The sequence below is a fragment of the Eumetopias jubatus genome, unplaced genomic scaffold, assembly GCF_037043125.1.
Source record: "Eumetopias jubatus isolate StellerSeaLion01/CBP00866 unplaced genomic scaffold, mEumJub1_p1.0 scaffold_2, whole genome shotgun sequence".
Lineage (NCBI taxonomy): Eukaryota > Metazoa > Chordata > Mammalia > Carnivora > Otariidae > Eumetopias > Eumetopias jubatus.
The window spans coordinates 98,872,316-98,894,237 of NW_028274808.1; the positions used below are offsets into that span (position 1 = coordinate 98,872,316).

Here is a 21,922-nt window from a genome sequence, read left to right on the forward strand (position 1 = left end):
CACAAATACTTTCTGACAAAACAGTATCAAGATATTTGTCACACATTAATGTAGCCCATAAAAGCGTAAGTGTCTCATTGTACTCAGAATTCACTTCTAAGGTCTATTAAATCAGCCTCATGGTTTGGTTTTAATAAATGCAAAATAACAACTGGCAGGAGTAATTGGTAATATTATCATCTTCTACCTGGAAAGCCTAATTAATTTTTTTATATCTTCTCCTACTTAGCAATTTAATTTGAACAATGGCTAAATTTAAGCCTATTTTCAAAAGATCAATATTGAAATTACTGATTCTAATTACTTTGACTTCACTTAAACATATTTTGAAACATTAATTTATTTGGGAAAAAATAACAGTTAAACGTTTTATGCATCAGGAGGATACAATGAACAGCATATAAGAAGAGAAGCTTTCTTAAAATTGTGTTTCTGGAAATCTATGTTATGCAGAGAGTCAGCAGATCCTGCTTCATAAATACAGTAGACGTGAGAAAGAACTCAGTTGAAAGGCAGAAATCCTTGATATTGTTCTTGACTTTGTCACTCTTGGTCTTCAAGCTCTGGCAAACTGCCTATTTTTCCAGGCCTCACTTTTCTTATCTCAAATATAAAGAAAATGGACTGGCTCATCTCCAAGAAGGCTTCTGGCTATAAAACTATCATTTTAAGTCAGGTTTCTCTAATTTGGAAGTTTTTCATAGATAGTTCTCTTTCAAAATCCTTCCAATTTATACACTGATTGTAACTAATATTCCCCTATTGTCATATCACCTTGTTTTACTGCTTTCTCACATACTAATGCAGTTCCCTGAAAGAGTAGTGCAGATATTAGTGATTCACAGATTCTAAATTTACTGGTGAGGGCAGAAGATCATCTTGAATTTAAAAAAAATATGTACAAAGAGATCTGGAAAAATTACTTGTATAGATGTTTATCTATTGGGATGGTATATCTAAACACCAAAATTTCTATAACGAAACTCAAAACAAGTGAATCTTTTCATATTACATGTATGTGAAGAGTCATAGGCCCTTATTATTAAGCCATATGAAGCTAAATACCATATGTATGATATAGTTTTTATAGCTAAAAAGGTGGTTTGGGTATTTGAGAGATATGGAAGGCTCACACTTTTTTGCTTTGGGAAGCCCACATACAAAAGAATTGCCAAATGGTAACACTTCAAAAGCACATGGTTTCTTCTTTGCAGATTTTGAATTAGTGAATCAAATTAAGACAAGGTAGGTGGCATAGCACGGAGTAGGACAAGTCCTACCTAGAAGCATCTAACAGATAACAGAATTGAATAAGATCCAGAAGGTTCAAGGGAAACTCATGAGAACATAACTCAAACACTATTTTAAGCATTTGAAACTGAATTAAAGCCATAAAATGCTTCAGTGGGTCCTTACATATGACTGCAATTTATCACATCACACTAAACACTCCAGAGCCTTAAACACTTGTGCTGTTTTTCAAAGAAGAGGTCAATTTGAATGACCACAACCAACATAGCAAAAACTTCTGGAATTTCAGCCATGAGTTTAAAAAGACTGGCACTTTTCCTTTTTGGTAGGTCCTTTGAAAAAATCTGCAAGTGATAAATATACAATAAACTAAAAGTATGGTAAATAAATATGAAATAACAGTTGTATATTAAAATAACAGGGGGGTGATTAATTGGTTACTAATTATCATCATTTTTCACCCATTAAGTCAGTTTTTCATTCAAAAGATTTTATTAAGCACCTGTTATGTCACAGGTTCTGTTCTGGGTGGTTCTGGCAATTCATTTTTTAACAAGACTTAGGAAATTTCCATTCTACTGGAAGAAGGATAGCTATTGATGGGGTAAACAAAATGTGCATACTCATGTATCATTTATAAGCATATAGTTTCAGATAAAAATTAATGTTAAGACAAAATCACAACAAGGTAGGGTGCCTGGGTGGCTCATATGGTTAAGCGTCTGCCTTCGGCTCAGGTCATGATCCCGGGGTCCTGGGATCGAGTCCCACATCGGGCTCCCTGCTCAGGGGAGAGCCTGCTTCTCCCTCTCCCTCTGCCTGCCTCTCTGCCTACTTGTGCTCTCTCTCTCTCTCTCTGTCAAATAAATAAATAAAATCTTTAAAAAAAAATCACAACAAGGTAAAATGATAGTGACACTGGAGAGAGGGGATTACATTAAATTGGTGGTCAGATAAATTGTTTCTGAGAAGTTGACATCTCACCTAGATATAACAACAAAATGACCAAGACATGATGTGTCTGACCATTAAAAAAAAAAAAAAAAAAAAAAGCCAGCTATAGAGTAGAACACTCCAGATAAAGAGAAGCACATAGGCACAGGGGAAAGGGCAGGACAAGGTTGGCATTTTTAAATTAAAAGAGGCCAGATTAACTGGCATTAGCAATTTGCAATAAAAGTTTGACAAGTACTCTCCAGAAGCAAGCCACCGGACCGGTAGCATTTGTGAATTTTGGTGTGGCAAATACTTCCACACTGGCCGATTTCAATCCATCAACCTGATGACACTGAATGCAGAGCTGAGAGGTGACCATGGCTGAGCCTGCCCAGTGCTCGAGGGAAGGAGCCTGATGAAGGTGGCAGTGGGTGGAGAGAGAGGAGATCAGATAGGTGGACAGAGGCTGGGTCATTTAATGCCATGTGTCAATGGTGAGAAATTCAGGCTTTATTCTTGGAAACCACTGAAGGGTTTTTAAGCAAGCGATGGGGCATGATGATCTAACTTATAGTTTCAAAGTTCATGAGCTGCTTGTTGGAGAATGTACTCTGGGGAGAAAAGTTAGGCAGTTAAGGAGCTATTATATTAGCCCTGGCTTAGACCAAAGTGGTGGTAGTAGAAATGAAGAAAAGTGGATAAATTTAGGACATTTTGGATATTTCTTTTAAGGCAGAGTCTACTTGTCAAGGGACTTGTTCAATGTGGGGTACAGAGAAAGAGGAACAAAGGATAATAACAACAATTGGGAAATTGTGGACACAGAGCAATTTATGGAGGATAGGGAGTGGTTGGAGTCAAAAAGTTTTATTTGGCCTTTACTGAGCTTGAGATGTTCAGCAAACATGCTGACTAATATTAAAAGCTAAAGTAAGTCATTCTCTTATTTATTTGTGCCAATAAGCTTTTCGTGTAGAAATTAGTATATTCATTTTATCAATATGAACATGAAGGTAAACTTATGCAAGGTTATGTAGCTAGGAAATGGCAGAGGTGAGATTTGAGCCTCAGTTTAACTACAAAGCTATGTATTTACCTCAGGATATACTTCCATGTTGCAAATTAATTCTCTGATCTAATGTTTTAAGTGTATTGCTCTAGGTTCCCTGATAATCCTATGCAACTTACTATATTAAAATCATATTATTTTATTTATTGCACATATAAGACAATGATAAGAAAAACTCTCCTAAGGAAGGCTACTTGAGAATAGAATGCCAAACCATGTGAAGGGCACTAACTGCTTTGAAGTCAGCTGCCCTCTTAGAAGGAGCCACATAGTGATGAGTTCTCTGAAGGACCTTCATTACTGTGCCAAGTTGAAACTTTAGCTTCAAAAACTTTGTACTTGAGAGATGCCTGGGTGGCTCAGTCAGTTAAGTGTCTGCCTTCAGGTCAGGTCATGATCCCAGGGTCCTGGGATCGAGTCCTGCATCAGGCTCTCTGCTCAGGAAGGAGTCAGCTTCTCCCTCTGCCTCAGCCTCTCCCCTCTGCTCCTACTCTCTCTCTCTCTCAAACAAATAAAATCTTTAAAATTAAAAAAAAATTGTACTTGATACAGTACATATTTCTGGAAAAAAAGTAACAGGGAATACAGAATGAAGGGGGATGTTTAATTTTTAATTATAGTTAAATAAACTATATTTTTAAATGAGTTATAGTTTCAACTCATTAAACTACCATTTAAAATTTAATCCTATAGGAAAAAAACAAGGTAGAATTCTTATACTGTGTTCTGGTTTTGTTATTTAGCAATGTAACCTTCAGCCCCACATACATGTGATAGTGTGGTTGTAGCTCATTTTAAGCAGTAGACAGGAGTAGAGAGTTTCCAGATGTGCTACTTGATAGCTGTGCTGTCAGTAAATAAAAATATAATGAGGGTGGAATGCTAATATTTTCTCCAAAAAAAATATTCAAAGATTTAAAGTTTTGCTAATAAAAATAAATACATAAAAATGAATAAATAAACCCTGCTGATTCAATTATTGCCATATTGCCAAAGTTGACCCATCTTTGGGTTGCCATCAGGTAAGAATTTTTAAAAAGCAAAGGAAAAGTGATTTGTGGCCTAGAATAAAACTGTCAAATTTTTTTTCTTACTTAGATTACGTTGCTATTTTCCTGGTTCTTAGAATGCTGCAAATTTGAGAGTTCCATGGCATGTGGGATCTAAAAGCTGCCATATTTTTCTGAATTTTCTCATGTCACCTACCAATTTGACTTTTAAATCAAAGCATTTAATCTGTATTTTAAATCCTGTGTCAGAAACTTCATTGTTGGAATACAGAATTAAATGGTAGATTCTGAAACCTGGTATCTCAAACTCATATTCTCCCATAAAAGTGGTTTATTTGTGATACCCAAAGTATGAGAATGAATTGAACATAAAATCATAGTCACATATGAGTTTTAATGACTTTAAAATAATTTAGTCCTTTCCTATACAATTTCTGATTGTTTTCTATGTGATCTATAGTAAGTGCTCTTCAGACACCTAACTGAATACTTCTCCATTAGCCTCAGACACATCAGTCCATTTCAGGGCAACTCAAAAAAATTAAAAAAAAAAAAAAGTGCTCTCATAAAAATCTGTGCTTTGGGACAAAGTTCAATCAATTCTTTAATTTTCAGGGCCACCAAAATGCTGAATCTCATTTATGCCTCCCATCATGTTCCCAGACACCATACCTAAGGCTCTAATGACAAACTTCCAAATTCCTTAATTTTACTGATAATATGAATTTACATAACTCGTAACTCTGTTATCTCAATATTGGGCAGAATCAACACACACCTAGTCTTCGCATTTCTCATTTAATGGCAATAATCCTTCATAGAAATTAGAGTTATAATTCTATTGTTTGTCCTTAGATTAAGAATCCTAGGTCCCTAATTTTCCTCAGGCTCAAGGCTCGTGGCACCAGGAACTCACACAGTCTGGCTTCCTGGAACCAGCTTGGTTCCTGCACAGTCTGCACATTTAGAGCAATGTTCTATTGAATCTCCTCCTCATGGAAGTTCCTGCTAACAGGCTCATTCACCTATGTCTATTAGAAGAAAACACTTTTAGCTCTATCAATACAAGTTTTCTTTTTCTTTTTTTTTCTTTTTCCCGATGAAATGTCTCTTCCATATTGTCATTTTGATGGAGAAACAGTACCACAAGTAGTGGTTAAGTTTGTTGGTCAGTCCACAAAATCTCCCTTGACTATGATTTGGCTGAACTACAGTTTTAAAAATCTGTGGTCTTCTTGAATGGTGAAATACTTACTATATAACATATTCTTTGGAAGTTTGAAAAGAAATCTCTGCTACAAATAAAAAACTTTCTAAAGTAGTAAAGCATAAAATGAAACAATGTGAACTGCAATTTCTAAAAAATGTTTTTTAAACCAATGCATCTATACATCTTCTAATAAGAATACTTATGTAGTAAGGGACAGGACAAATATTTCTAAGAACTTTAAAGTAATCAAAGTGCATGAATTACCATTCTTATTAAAATCATCATTTACACACTGTGATAGGCATATTTAGTAATTTAACATATGTTGTATCAATCAAACCTTATAATAAACTACACTATAGTTAATTATCCCTATATTACTGAAGAAGACACTAAGATTGAGAGAGATGATATACCTTGCCTGAATCACAAAGAAAATTATGACAGAACCAGAATTCAAATAGATTTAAATTCAAATTACAAGTTTTTCATCATTATATCATTAGATTATTATTGGGTTTGTTTTGCAAATCAAATAATTTTGGAAATCAATATTACTTTTTCAAATTTTACTTTACCTACACACTAAGAATACTGTGTACTCTGAACTTGAAAGTCAGCTATGCTGACTGAGGCCTGAATCATACTCCACCACATAGCTGTGTAATCCTGAGCAAATTATTTTTTTTTAAGATTTTATTTATTTATTTGTCAGAGAGAAGAGGCAGATGGAGAGGCAGGCTCCTGCTGAGCAAGGAGCCCGATGTGGGACTCAATCCCAGGACCCTGGGATCATGACCTGAGGTGAAGGCAGCCACTTAACCGACTGAGCCATGCAGGCGTCCCCTGAACAAACTAGTTAACCACTCTGAGTTTGAGTTTACTCTAAGTCAAATCAAAAGAACAGGTTAAGTCTTTGAGATGATGAAGAAAAGTGATGTGTAGAAACGGGTTAATGTCTGTAAAACCTGGTATACTGCATGACACAGATGGCCATATATCAAAAACAAAAAAACAAAAACAAAAAAACAACATTCCTTCCTTCTTCACAATATCTTCCACCCCTTGACTGCACAGACACACAAAAATAATTTAAATTCCCAGAATTATGTGGTTGAAAACAGGCACTCTTGTCTACATGGTTACGTTCCTTCTCTGCCATGCCTTTTGACTTAGAATGTTCCAAAGTACAAATCCTCTGATGGAGAACTTGTGGGCTGTGCCTGCCCATCCCAAGCACCCTGCACTGCATCCCTAATTCTCACAATCACATCCTGCTTCTCGCCTGGTGATGACCTTCACATGACACACCTTCTGTGCAGCAAGTTTGATAGTGACTGATGCCTTAGCCAACTAGATTTCTGGTCCTGGTTTCTCCTCCCCCACTTCACCTCCACAAAAGCTATGTTTTCATGCACGCCTAGAATTGACCACACATTTTCAGTAGTAACTGGAGAGGGAAGCTAAAACTGGGATGTTTTTGTAATAAAACCTTGATTCTAAATATCTGACTACTAGTTTCTACTCAGTTTTATCCTCTCTTCTTTCTAGGCGACTCTTGAAATACTGGATTAATATGAGCAATGTTGTAGTGGCTGCATTTTTTTTACACGGGGATGCTTACCCTTTGTGCCTACCAACCATGAAGCAAAATACTGACTACACACATAATAAAACATGCTTCAGATCAACTTGGTTTAAGCTTTATGTGGTTACCACACCATATTCTGTTCATCATTCCTCAGAATTTTATAGTTTACATAAAATGTAACATGGTCATTCACACATATTAAAAAAATACAGAGAATAGTGTTTTCTCTGTACGTCTCAGATAATTACATTCTCAAAAGCAAATAACAAATAATATATAAAAACCTCCTCAATTAATAATCAGCAACACTATCATTTGAATATTGAACATAAATCTATCATTACTTGTAATAGCAAAATCTCCTGCTCTTTCGTAAGTGGTGACATGAAACAATATATTGTATACTCCAGAATTGGTCATATATAACAAAAATATTAATAAATTAATAATAAATGTTCAAAAACACTTCAACAACAGTAAAAACAGCTCATTCATAAACTCACAATTGTTCTTCTGTATCAGTATCCACACATCTACTTATCTATATAATATATATCATATTCATGAATATAAATATATATAAACACACATACACAATTGCATATAATTTTAGGCATTTAAGGTTCCAACAAAGTGTCTTGGCTTAAAACAATTTCAACACATTTTTATTTATTTTTTTAAAGATTTTATTTATTTATTTGACAGAGAGAGAGAGACAGCAAGAGAGGGAACACAAGCAGGAGGAGTGGGAGAGGGAGAAGCAGGCTTCCTGCTGAGCAGGGAGCCCGATGTGGGACTCGATCTCAGGACCCTGGGATCATGACCTGAGCCTAAGGCAGATGCTTAACGACTGAGCCACCCAGGTGCCCCCAACGCATTTATAAAAACTATGTCACCATTATCAAATTCTTTAATACTTAAATAATAAGTTGTGACTAGGTTTTTTTAAAGATTTATGTATTTATTTGAGGGGGAGGGCAGAAAGAGAGGGAGAGAGAAACCCAAGCAGACTCCATGCTGAGCGTGGAGCCCGACGTCAGTCTTGATCTCATGACCCTGAAGCCAAGAGTTGGACATTTAACCGACTGTGCCATTCAAGTACCCCAAGTTGTGATTATTATTATAAATGAATGTTACATAGGACAATGTTTCATAATTCATTGCTATTCCTGGAAATCAATGATTAATTCATTCATTCAATCATTTACTCAACAAATAATTAAGCAATACACACTTTCTTCAAGATCTAAAGTTTCTTTGACAGATTTTTAAGTATTTCAATTTTGAATTAGAAGTTTCAGTATTTATAGAATCAATATATGCAAAACAAAATAATGGTAAATCTTTTTTAATATATTATATTTTGTACTACCTGCTATACAACTTTACATAATTACTACTTCCAGACACTAAAAGCTAACTAATGTATATTATTTTTCATTATTTTTATCATAGTCTGTTACACTGCTGACTCAATGAGAATGCTGGCTCTCACTGATACTCTTTTTTTGGAGCTCTGTGGGGCTTCATCAAATACCTGTTACAGTTACTTACAAAACCTAGAATACTTATGAAGTAAAACTCTGGACCCACTCTATTATCTCCATGACCAGTTAGAACCATCTGGATTTTTTTTTTTTGAGATTTTATTTATTTATTTGACAGAGAGACAGAGACAGAGACAGAGAAAGAGGGAACACAAGCAGGAGGAGTAGGAGAGGGAGAAGTAGGTTTCCCACTGAGCAGGGAGCCCGACACGGGGCTCGGTCCCACCCAGGACCCTGGGATCATGACCTGAGCCAAAGGCAGACGCTTAACGACTGAACCACCCAGGCGCCCCCATCTGGATGTTTTCAAAGCTTAAAATGCTTGAAATGCCTCACGGCTCAAGTGGTAGAGTATCAGGTCATCCTCAAAGGTACTCAGATGGCTTTCTGGGCAGGGATGCATTTTGTCTTACAGGAATAGAGCTCTGTACTCAAGCCCTTACCACTTACATATTTATACACAAACTTCACAAAGTGATATGTGTGCTCTAAATCATATAGATATAATCAGAGTTCCAAGGATTAGCACATTTCAACAAATATTTAATTTCATGGTAGACAAATATACTTTCATTTATTTATATTGTGAAGAGATTCTTCACAACCAGACAAGATTTACCTGAATCCGTAGCTGTGATCATCAGGACAAAATGTTCCTTTGTTTCACGGTCCAAACTCTGTATTACTCGAAGTTCTCCACTAGCTGAGAGAGTAAAAGCATTGTCTTCATTACCACCAAGTAGAACATATGAGAGTTTGCTATTAGAACCTTGATCATCATCTCTTGCCACCACCTACAGGAGAGAACAAGGCATGCCAGGAACATGAGTAAAACTAATACAAGGTCTACCACAAAGTAAAATGTACCATTAAAAATAATGTCCTATGTACCAATATTAAAAGGTTCCAAAGGCACACTTTTAAGTTTCAAGTAAGAAATAAAAATGGTACAGAGTAAGGACGTATTAGTTGTGTAAAAATACGAATAAAATCAAAGCATAGTATTTTTGGAAGGTTTCACAAAAATTTTTGACAGCAATTTTATCTAGGTAGTTGGATTTGTAAAAAGGGAAATGAGAACAATGTAATGTTTTCATTACAATGAAAACAACGTTTTCAAACTTTTATATCATTTTATTTTCTTACTATGTTTAGATATTACTGTTATACTGAAGCAAAATTCAAAATACACAAATATGTAAATGTGTGCAACATGAGTACACACAGAAGAACATAACTGAAATACAACATTTTAATCTACGAGGAAATCAATAGGTTCTTAGGTATAAGTTTCATTAACCTTTCCTTTTCAAGATTTGTTTATCTGCAGTTAAGCATTTATGAAGAGAATGAAGAAGAGGTGGGTATAAGAGAGGGTGGACTTTTTTTAAAGATTTTATTTATTCATTTGAGAGAGAGAGAGCACAAGCAGGGGGAGAAGCAGAAGGAGAGGGAGAAGCAGGCTCCCTGCTGAGCTAGGAGCCATATGCGGGGCTTGATCCCAAGACCCCAAGACCATGACCCGAGCCAAAAGCAGACACTTAACTGACTGAGCCACCCAGGGACCCCAGAGAGCGTGGACTTTTTAAATTAGATGTCTTATAGTGAACACAATATTTGCTTAATTTAAATATACTGACCTGAAGAATTGTTCTGGGTAGTGTCCCTAAATTCTCGGGGACATTTACAGAATATGGAGACAGCTCAAACATGGGAACAAAATCATTAATATCCAGTAGAACAATGCTGACAGTGGTGGTGTCAGTTCTGGGGGTACTGCCCCGATCTGCTGCCTGAACAGTTAAAGAGTAAGTGGGAGTTTTTTCTCTATCCAATGGCTTAGCCACAGTGATGGCCCCTGTGACAGAGTCGATCCGAAATTCCTGATTGGCATTACCATCAACAATGCCATAGCGAACCTGTGCATTTGTACCTTCATCTCCATCTGCTGCGTACACTTGTATTATATCTGTTCCAGTAAGTGTGTTCTCATTAATCTCCACTTTGTACAAGGCCTGCACAAAAACAGGGTTGTTATCATTGATGTCAAGTACCATAACTACAACCTCAGTAGACGAAGAGAGAGCTGGTTGACCTTTGTCTGTAGCCACCACTGTCAGAGTGTAATTAGAAACCTCTTCTCTATCCAGTTCTCCAGTGAGCCTCACTTCACCATCAATGGTCCCAATACTGAACTTGTTTCCCAAAGGGTTTAGCAGGGTGTACTCAATATAGCTGTTTGGGCCGCTGTCTGGGTCCGTTGCTTGAGCTTTGAAAACAATAGTATCAATAGGTGTGTTTTCTGGAATGTATGTCAATTTAGGGGAAAGAAATGTTGGTGGGTTATCATTTACATCCAACAAAATAATGGAGACGTGGGCAGTGCTTGTGAATCTGGAGGCTGGAAGCTGTGGCAGGTCATGCACCTGAACAACCAGGTTGTAGAAGGACTGAATTTCCCGATCCAAACTTTTAAGGACTTTCAGTACACCATTCTTGTCAACTGTAAACTGACCAAGGCTATCACCTGAAGCAATGCTATAGGCCAGTTGGGAGTTGATGCCTGAAATGGAAGGGAAAAAAATTAAATTTTCCCAAATGTATGCTGATTACAGAGTAAGTTGCACCAAAAATTCTGACATAAAACTTGCATATTTGATATATGACGCCCCAAACACACCTTATGGATGATGTAGCTGCAGTTAATTTTTTTGTAAGTCATACATACACATAATTCCTTGCCTGTTAACTTTTCATGTGAAAAAATGTTTAAAATCGGCAAATGAATGATCTATATGCTGCTTGCTATTTACTACGACGTTGAAATGTTAAATTACAAAAATAAAGAGGAGAAAAATATTCCAGGGAGCAAATATTTTTTCTATACATTTCCTTATTTCTGTAACATAGCTCCTGAGGGTTCAGCATTAACAGAGCCACACTCTATACTGTTAGCCAAACATTTAGAACTTCAATAATTTATTGAGGCTGACACCAATTTTCAGGGAAGGGTAATAAAATTTTCTGATGTATGGCATTAGTCATGGATGTTTTAAGTCTACTTTTACATTTCTTGTCAGAACCAATAAATACTTTTTAATTCTTATTAAGCATCTGGCTAATGGCCTTTGTGAAAATAATTCTCTCTCAAATTTTATTATGTACATTTAATGTGTTTTAAAAGTATTCTTTGAAGGAAATGTTAGCAGTAAAATTATACATAAGAGCCTGCAAATATAAATGCTCACACTTTTATTGGGCCATATTTAGATACTATTTTATCTATTTTTCCTAGGAACGTGTGTCACTTTTTAATTGTAAAAATATATATATAATTTCTCATTTCAAAAATGATTACAGAGAATATTCTTAAAAAATGAGTGGAGAGTGGATTGGCCAATCATTTTTAGTAAATAATTTAAAAATCAGTAACAGATAAGCAGTGAAAACAGAAATAAAACTGATTTCTTGCCCCAGAATACTGTTTTCTTCATTTGTGCATAATGCCATGTACATTTTTATATCTTATCCTAAAGATGTTGGGATACTGTAGGATATCATAAGTGTTGCTAAGAAATATAGTGTGCCTCTAGATAATTTATTCTTTTTTTTAAAGATTTTATTTATTTATTTGAGAGAGAGAATGAGAGAAAGAGAGTACTAGAGGGAAGAGGGTCAGAGGGAGAAGCAGACTCCCTGCTGAGCAGGGAGCCCGATGCGGGACTCGATCCCGGGACTCCAGGATCATGACCTGAGCTGAAGGCAGTCGCTTAACCAACTGAGCCATCCAGGCGCCCCCTAGATAATTTATTCTTAATAAAGATTTTATACTCTGAGATTTTATGCTAGGGAAAATCTGTTGAGTTACATTAATTGCTTACAAATAGCTCCTCTACTTCTGAAGTTAATTTAAACTATTCAGGCATCAGGGACACCTGGCTGGCTCAGTCAGCAGAGCATGCAATTTGATCTCGGGATTGTGAGTTCGAGCCCAGCGATGGGTGTAAAGGTTACTTAAAAATAAAATCTTTAGGGCGCCTGGGTGGCTCAGTTGGTTAATCGACTGCCTTCGGCTCAGGTCATGATCCTGGAGTCCCAGGATCGAGTCCCGCATCAGGCTCCCTGCTCGGCAGGGAGTCTGCTTCTCCCTCTGACCCTCCCCCCTCTCATGTGCTCGCTCTCTCTCTCTCACTGTCTCTCAAATAAATAAATAAAATCTTTAAAAAAAAAAAAAAATCTTTAAAAAAAAAAAATTTTTAAGTAAACTATTAAGGTGTCAGAAATGATGTCCACTCTGTGCCAAGAGTCTCCTAGAACAATTTAATCACTCTTTTTCTCTTTTTTTCTTGCAAAATACTCTTTCTCGGGATTCTATGACTACTTGAGTTAGCTTTTACCTTTTCTTGAAACTTGTCAGGTTCTTTACAAAGGCAAGTTTGAGTAGAGTAATGGGATTTTCTCTTCTACTAGGTAAGGCTTGTCTGCTCTTTCAAAAAAACATGCTAGAATTACTCTTTTCCTGTGATTTTATTGTCTCTATCTAATATCCTTTATCTGTATGTTGATACAGAGAAGAAATACGTATGAAAATAACTTTTAGACGCTGCTTTATTCATAAAAATTTCTAAGATAAACAAGGCTTGAGTAGATCTTTGAAAAGTTTGGATTTCCCCCCTTATTATGAGTTGTGGCTTTTAATCTTTATAGTTTACTTAAAACTATTCATGAGTGAACAAAGCAGTGTAAAGTTCAGAATAATTAGGACTCTGAAGATCAGGAAAAATATGAATAAATAAAGCGAACGGAGGCCACAGGTCAGTTTACCAGCAGGAGATAAAGAGGATTTTAAGATCTGGATTGAACGAGGTCAACAGCCTTCCTCAACCCTTGACTTAAAATTTCACAGGAATGAGGGAAGAAAAAGTTCCATCAACTGGTGCAAAGAACAGTTCCATCAATTGGTGCAATTAATGGAAATTTGATGTAGATGTCATATAGGGATATATAGACACATACATATTCCTAGAAAGAAATTCAATTTAAATTTATATTTTTTATATATTCTAAGTCAAATTACTAAGGAAATTTTCTGCATTTCTTATGGTTAAATCTATCAGTAAATATTGAATTCCTATTCTTTGAGGCACAAATTCAGATCCAATTATTACTGAGAAAAAGTTATGAAAACATCGGGATAAAATAATACCAGCAAGCAGAGATATAAAATTTAGTTCTGTGAAAGCATAAAAATTTTTTATGCCCAAGATCAAAAGAAATCAGAAAAACTGACAAAAGTACACATGGTTACAAAGTGATAACCTAGCATTTCTACATAAATCAATTGGAATGCAAGCAATTAAAGCAAGGATCTGAACACCCTCAGTCCACAGTGTTTGCTATTTCCTGAGTAAACAACTAAATTTCAGAGTCAAAAAGAGAACATGATACCAAGACTTTATAGCCTCCTTGTAAACAGCAGAGCAGCCTCTTTTTTAAGGGAAAAGGTTTGGTGGGGTAGGTGGGTGGGATAAGTAATAAGTATTAAACTTTAACAAGAATTATGAAAAAAGAAAAATTTGATTTTATATTCAAATTCAAAATGACAGATACAGATATTAAATACCATTACAATGAACTCACGACAACAATCATCTTTGAGAAAATAAACATAAAAGTATAACAACTCCTGTACAAAATACTGCCACACCATCGAAGAAATAGCTCTCATCTCAGGAACTTCATGAATCCTTACTATTACAATTACAGGCCACAAAAGCCGCCTATATTTACTTCACTGTAAAGAAAAGAACTTTTCATTTCTGACAAATCTAAGTGACTTTGGGCATGTGCTCTACGGCTAGAAAAGAAATGTGGATAGATAGAAACATTTGTAGTATCCAAAAAAATAGAGAAGCCAGACAATTTGTCTTTCTCTGTTCTTTGAATCAAATATTCAAATCATGAAACAGTACATACATTATTTAAAATTCTGTAATCTACCCATAAGTATCAGGATTTGACTTTAGTGGTGTTTTATAGCTCACCAGGTCTTTAAACTTAAAACTGTTCATACTTCTAATCATTTGTGTTCAATGTTCTGGAAGTGGTTTAGTCACATGATTCCTTCTGAAAGTTTTATTGTGTGTGTGTGGTTGTGTTGGGTTTTTTGTTTTTTGTTTTTTGTTTTTCTTTCAGTCTCAGGAATAATTTAGTTCCAGGAAATATGGCACATAACTATAGGAATATAGTTCTGTTATGAAATGTGTGTATTTATTTAACAGTTCGCAAACATTGTCTAATTATGCTAGGATAAGCTAGCATTTGTCTACGTATCACACGGCTGTAACCCATGGAACTGCTTCAGACAGCATTCATCTTTATGAAGCAGTTCCAACAAGGTCACCAAGTCACTGGAATATGAAACTCCTTTCATTTGAATGATTTGCAATTGTACCAAGCATGGACAGGTGAACTTATTCAGCATTACCATTGCTTTATTCTCAGAACACTCTATGACTCCCAATATTTTGAAGAGCATATGCATTTATTTCTAGGATAATAACATAATAATTATCAAAGCCAGTATATTCCCATGAAGTTAAGTTTATAAAAGTTTGCCTCAATATAATACTTTTTACACTGTATATAGGGAAGCCTTGAGATTAATACATACACTATTTATCTTGTGAATATAGTTAAGATATTTGACCGATTCTTATTAAAAGATTCTGTAATCTCAAATTTGATGTTGAACTCTGAATCTGGTTATAGGGAACAGAAAATAGTAACTTTATTTTTATATAAGATTTCTTCAGATGATAATATTTCCTCATCAGGAAAGTTTTGATCAGAGATTAAGATGAATTTGGTTTTTTGGGGGGGGTTTGTTTTTTTTTTAAGATTTTATTTATTTATTTGACAGAGAGAGTGAGTACAAGCAGGGGGAGCAGCAGAGGAAGAGGGAGAAGCAGGCTCCCCACTGAGCAGGGAGCCCGATGCGGGGCTTGATCCCAGGACCTTTCAGACCTGAGCCGAAGGCAGATGCTTAACCAACTGAGCCATCCAGGTGCCCCAAGATGAATTTGTTATTTTAAAAAAATGTCTAAATAATACTGTTTGTGAAATACTTTGAGAACTATTCAGTGTGACCAAGTTGGCAATTTTAAACAAACAAGGTTACCCTTGTACAGTCTTATCATTATCCTTGAAATTCAGAAAGAATAGGAACCATGTCCTATATTTTAGGTCAAGGTACAGGAAATTACACTGATAAAAGTATTCAAAACTGAAACAATGGAAAAATGTAGCTTGACACTTTTTACCCAACACAAACACAATTAAAGGGAAAAAATGCATGAAAATTAAGTAGAAGTCAATGGTTAATGTATGTCTGTGCATATGTGTGTGTGTGGAATATTCCTGCAGATTTTCACAAAGAAAGTTTCTTATTTGCTATTTTTCAGGTCCTGATAATTGAAGGTATGAGGATAAATAAAATTTAGTCCAGAAGAGCACACAATCCTATGAAACAATGGTCTCTCTCTAATGCATAATAATGAATCACAAAGAAACATGGCAGAAAATTCTTCACTACAGAAAAGTCAGGACCAGTCACAAGGACAAATAAGATATTCATATCCAGGGAGCAGATAAACTAAGGTTATAATAGAGAAATCAACTCCCAAAATAGAGATTAAGCTCAATGGTATACAAAGTCTAATTGAGCTGAGCTGGGCTGATATACGTGAAACGGGGTGAGCAATGTTCTTAGGCCTAGACTGGTTACTTACTAAATATGCCACAAATTTCAGTTATTCTTATTAATATTATTAGCAACAGTAGTAGTACTAGTATTACAGATACTTCTATTTTTGATATATTCCTGTGACCAGTATTAACTACTTAAACATAAGGGGGAAAACTTCAAAATGCCCTTAAAGAATTCTGAAGAAAGTATTTCCAATTTTATGAATTGAAACATATATAAAATACTGTGCTTTTTGCCCCTCATATCTTTCTCAGGGACACTTGTAGACAATCCTGAAAGGAAACTAAGTATAGAGGAGAATGTTGAGATAGGATGGTATTCTGAAATTACTTTAATCACTCATCCAAGTCAGTAAGAATCAGGAAATTCTAAATTAAGATTGATATGCCTATGTCACTAAGCTTGTCCTCAGGCTAGAAACCTATTTCCTCTTTAAAGTTCTGCCCCTTGTTTTCTCAAGCGATAGGACACTGAACTCATCCAGTAAAAGGGGAAACAAGGTATTAACTTTCCAAACAGTTCAGTTAAAGACTGATAATCTGCACAATGTTATCTCTAGTCCTGTATTATCCGATATGTGTATTGACAAACACATCTTAGAAGAAAGACGAGGAGAGTTATATTTTATTTTATTTTTTGAGAGTTATATTTTAAAAGAAAGTTTGTCAAATGCTTTTGCAATAAATAAAATCAAATACATGTGAAGTCTAGATTGAAAGCAAAATCTCAACTTGATTATATAGCATAAATTAAAGAGATCTGAGACTGTCCTTTGAATCAAGCACGAAAGCTTGCTAGAATATTATTAGAACTTTTCAGTCAGAAATGTAAAATTAATTATGCATTAAGTATTTTTTAAAATGTTGGTTTTCCTTTTGCTTCCAAATTTTATCCTTTTTATGTTAAAATAATATACACAAACAAATATTTTTATTAATCTGACAAAAAACTAGTAAAAATCTCTTTTATGACTTCTACATTATTAAGCTGTGATACTGTAAAAAGTGAAGTAAAATATTATAGAATGATAACAGTGCATGCTGTGTAATTGTTATAAATAATAATTTAACTGATAAAGCACTTAATTTTTTTTTCCATTTGAGAGTAGTCATCTATTAACTGACCATATTATAAAAATAATCATGGTAGATACCTTAGTTCATCCTTCTAATAAGCCTAAAGCACTTAATTTTAATCCTCTATAGTTAAATCATAAATCTGTCCCCCTTTGTGACAACTGAACACAGTAAATAAATATAATATAAATCTGAGGACATTTTTAATAAATTTTTTAAGTGTATAAAATAAAGTACATACCATCATCTGCATCGGTAACATTAAACACAAGAACAGTAGATCCTAGAGGTAGATTCTCCGTTAAAGATGTGCTATATGAATTTAAGCTGAAAATAGGTGGGTTATCATTTACATCTAGTACATTAAAATAAACTCTAATGGTAGTAAATTGTCCCCCACCATCTTCAGCTCGAACAGTGAGGATATAATATTGCTGTGCTTCATAATCTAATACTCGAGTCAAATTAAAGACTCCAGTAACTGGATTCAGGAAGAATATGCCATCTTCATCATCTTCATTCACAATGTATGTAATTTCTCCATTCACACCAGAGTCATCATCTGTAGCTAAAATAGCTGCTACCAAAGAACCTATCAAAAAAATAAATTAATAGTCTAAAATTAATGGGATAAGGATATTACCAAGAGAATATATACAGACACCAACAAATTTTATTTGTACAGTAAAATATTTTAACTAGAGAATCACTATGAAAATATAGTGAACACAACAGTCTGCAGATTTCTATATTAACACTGATACCAGCCTTCCCAAATATTAACAAAACACATAGCATATTAAATACTCAGCAAATTTTATGTTACAGTGTAAATGTTCTGGAGAAATAATACTTCTGACACTATTTTTCTGCCTGGCACTACCAATTCGTGAACATATTGGTGATTGCAGTGAACATATATGGGGGCCCATTGCTAGTATCAGGAACTAGGGGTCCCCGGAAATAATGCAGACTTAAACTCAGTGGATATCACTTGATAGCTCGTGTGGTCATTGCTATAATTAAGGCAGAAATAAATGTGATGATAATTTCATGAAGGACTTGCACAGCTCATGTTGGGGAGTGAAGGGAAAACTGCAGTGAGAAGTAGTCTATAAATATTTAATTTCTTTGTCAAATGAGTTTCCACAACATATGCCTTATTACGCAAAATCATTCCAAATGTAATTCGGAATAAAATTTCAATTTTAGATAAGAATTTCCAATAATGGAAATGAAGCAAACACACACCAGAAATATGGATCTTTAGTACTCAAACTTAACAATCACAACATAATATGTTCAAAGAGGCAAGTTGACAATTCAGGATCGAGATTCTACTAACACTTACTGAGTACATGCTAATTCCTAAGCCCCATGTTAGCTACGGTATATATGATGTGTTCTCTAAATTACGATATAATCTCTGAATTAACCTTTACCCTAATTCTAACAGGAATTATTGTTTCCATTTTGCAGAAGGTAAAATTGAAGCTAAGAGTAATGAGTGAAGTTGCCCCGGGCCACAGAGGCTCTAAGTGTTAGAGCTAGTATTCACAGATTTTCATGTGCTTTTCTTTCTGCTTTGTCTACATAGCACTATAATCATATTAGAATTTTTATAATATCCATTTATTTTAATTTTTATAACAAATTAAAATATGTTAAAAATAAAGATGTAGTCCTGTCTTACAAATGACTTTCTGAAGTACATTGACTCAGAATGGATGCAGAGGTAGCAAAGTACAACATGTTAAATGATCATTTTTTAAAAGTCAGCATTTAGAAATGATATTAACACATAAATGTTTAAATGGGCTGTAAAATATCACAGAGCATAAAGTGGGAAAACAGTATCAAAACTGTTGTTGCCAGAAAATTAACAACTCATCACAAATACTTTCAGAAACAGAAGTATTTGTAATTGGTAATCAGATGAATTGCTAACCTCATTTGCTCTCAAAAGTCTAGCGATTCTTTTGGGAACTGTATCGAAGGTGGTTAATTAACAGACTAAAATACCTAGCACATATATTTTTATACCTAGTAGCATATGGTAAAAACTAGTCACTAATTAAGAGCAGGCAAAACATGGTCCATAATTGTAGTCAAAAGAGATCTTTGCAAAACACACTTAAAGGTATGCCACGTACCTGGGGTTGTGTCTTCTGGGATGTCAAAAGAGTACACAGGTCTGGAGAACTTGGGCGTGTGATCATTCACATCACTGACAGTGATATTAATTCTCATATCTGAGGATTGAAGACCATCATCTGCCCGAACCAACAAAGAATATTTGGAACGGCGTTCCCTGTCCAACCGCTTGGTGGCTATCAGATCTCCAGATTCAGGGTCAATGCGGAAACTGTCATCAGCTCCACTAATGATAGTGTATGTGACCAGAGCATTTGCACCCTGAGGAAAAGATCCGCATCTGAATTGTTAGAAGTAGAACAGTTAAGGGCACCATTTCTTGTGTTGAGTATGTATTCGACAAAGTGAGGCTTTTGGTTTTACTTGATAAGATATTAAAAGATTTCAAAAGATAAGAAACCAAAGTAGTATACTGCATCGTCTTTCACCACTCATCCATTAAATAACACAGAAAATCTCAGCCATCAGTATTAGTTATATATATTTTTTAACTCATAAAATGTACACATAGAAAGGAGACAAGCTGTCGCTAAAGAAAATGCAAATGACACTACTATTATTAACCTCATAACCAGAAGATTTGCTGAAGGGTGGCTCTGTGCCAGGCACAGTGACAGCACTATGTATGCATCCTCTCACTTCAATTCACAACTTCATGAGGTGCCATTTCACAAATGAAGACACTGGGTTCCGAGATGCTGGCTAACTTACACATAGTCACACTGCAAGTGTTAGTGTGGATTTTAAACCCAAGTCTGCCTGACTCTGAGCTCATGTTCCTTCTGATTCAGCATGAGAAGGTAATTAAATGAGACAAGTGCTAAATGGAGGAGGCTTGCAATAGACACTGTAAGAACCAAGAAGAGAGATGGATTGTTTTGAGTTGATTTCTTTAGGGAAGACAATAAAGGAGAGTGTATATGGAGCTGAATTGGGGCTTGTAGAATTTTTTTTTTTTTAAGCAAAGACTAAGGAAACATTTCAGTTTAAACAAAAATGCAGAGGGAAGGAGAATGATATGTCTGGAGTACTCACTGTTAAACAGTTTGTTAGAGTGGAGAGTTTAAATGAAGAGTAGAAGAAGAAGGTCAAACTAAAATGTTAGATTATAGGTATATTTTTGAGAATCTCACCCTCAACACAAACTGCCTTGAATTTTATGGCCAAGAAAATACTAATCTTGTTTTAATTGGAAGCAATCTCTCAAGGTTCTTAATAATGTAGGAAGAACTAGAGTGGGGAGAGGCTGGAGAAGGGAAAGAGTGAGTAGAGTTTGGCCCCAAGAGGCTGGGGCTTCAGTTCCTCAAGGTGAAACTATAGTCTGTATTCTTTGTAGGTTCCAAGTCCATGTTCTGTAAAATGAAAGCAGGGGTGATTTCTTACGTACTCTTAGATCTTTGAGCGGTGGCCCTCAAAACTTTGAAGTCTAAACTAGAAAGTTGGCAGAGGACACAGAAAAGTTGAGAAAAACAGAACATTCTTCATGTGTTTACTAAGTGCCCAATGCTGTTTAAGCACATCACTTCATAGGCACTAATTGAGGTTAAAGGAAGGTTTCAAGAGAGAGTAGATCTTAGCAAAGTCAAAAAAAAAAAAAAAAAAAAAAGAAAAAAAATTTAGAAGAATTTAAAGTAAAGGGGCGCCTGGGTGGTTCAGTCGTTAAGCGTCTGCTTTCGGCTCAGGTCATGGTCCCAGGGTCCTGGGATCGAGCTCCGCATCAGGCTCCCTGCTCGGCGGGAAGCCTGCTTCTCCCTCTCCCACTCTCCCTGCTTGTGTTCCCTCTCTCGCTGTGTCTCTCTCTGTCAAATAAATAAATAAAAAAATCTTAAAAAAAAAAAGAATTTAAAGTAAAGAACCCATCTGGATTTGATGATGGGGAATGCTAACCTCATAGTATTTTAAAATACATTATATATATTTTATTTTAAAATATATTATATATTAAATATATTATAAACTTGACAGTCCAATGTTGAAATTACAAGCAGTTTGATTTAGATATTTCTTAATTATGTATATTATAATTAAAATATTGAGTTAAATATTATACACTGCACTGGTTGAGATCTGAGGCTTTGGGGGTTGAATCTCTGCTCCGCCACTTGTTAATTGTGTGTCCTTGAGCCTTATACTTAGCCTCTATGAGCTGATGTTTCTTTATCAGGGCAATCAGGACAATACCATTACCTGCCACATTGGGCTGTTGCGAAGATTGAATGAGTTCATACATGTAAAAAACCTAGAATGCTCCTTCAGAAAGTATATGACAATGTTAGCTGTTATTTTTATTTCTGTTTTTATGTAATGGGT

The 21,922-nt window shown here is 35.2% G+C and overlaps 1 protein-coding gene across 1 annotated transcript in view; it reads right to left on the minus strand.

Annotated features, from left to right (window-relative positions):
* The window catches only part of FAT4 (FAT atypical cadherin 4), a 171,283-nt gene that overhangs the window by 63,430 nt on the left and 85,931 nt on the right, over nt 1–21,922 (minus strand). The window contains exons 3-6 of the mRNA XM_028102315.2: nt 19,612–19,873; nt 17,700–18,050; nt 10,255–11,177; nt 9,234–9,408 (exon numbers count right to left, since the gene is read on the minus strand). Coding sequence (XP_027958116.2) covers nt 9,234–9,408; nt 10,255–11,177; nt 17,700–18,050; nt 19,612–19,873 — 1,711 coding nt within the window. The remainder of the gene's footprint in view (nt 1–9,233; nt 9,409–10,254; nt 11,178–17,699; nt 18,051–19,611; nt 19,874–21,922) is intronic.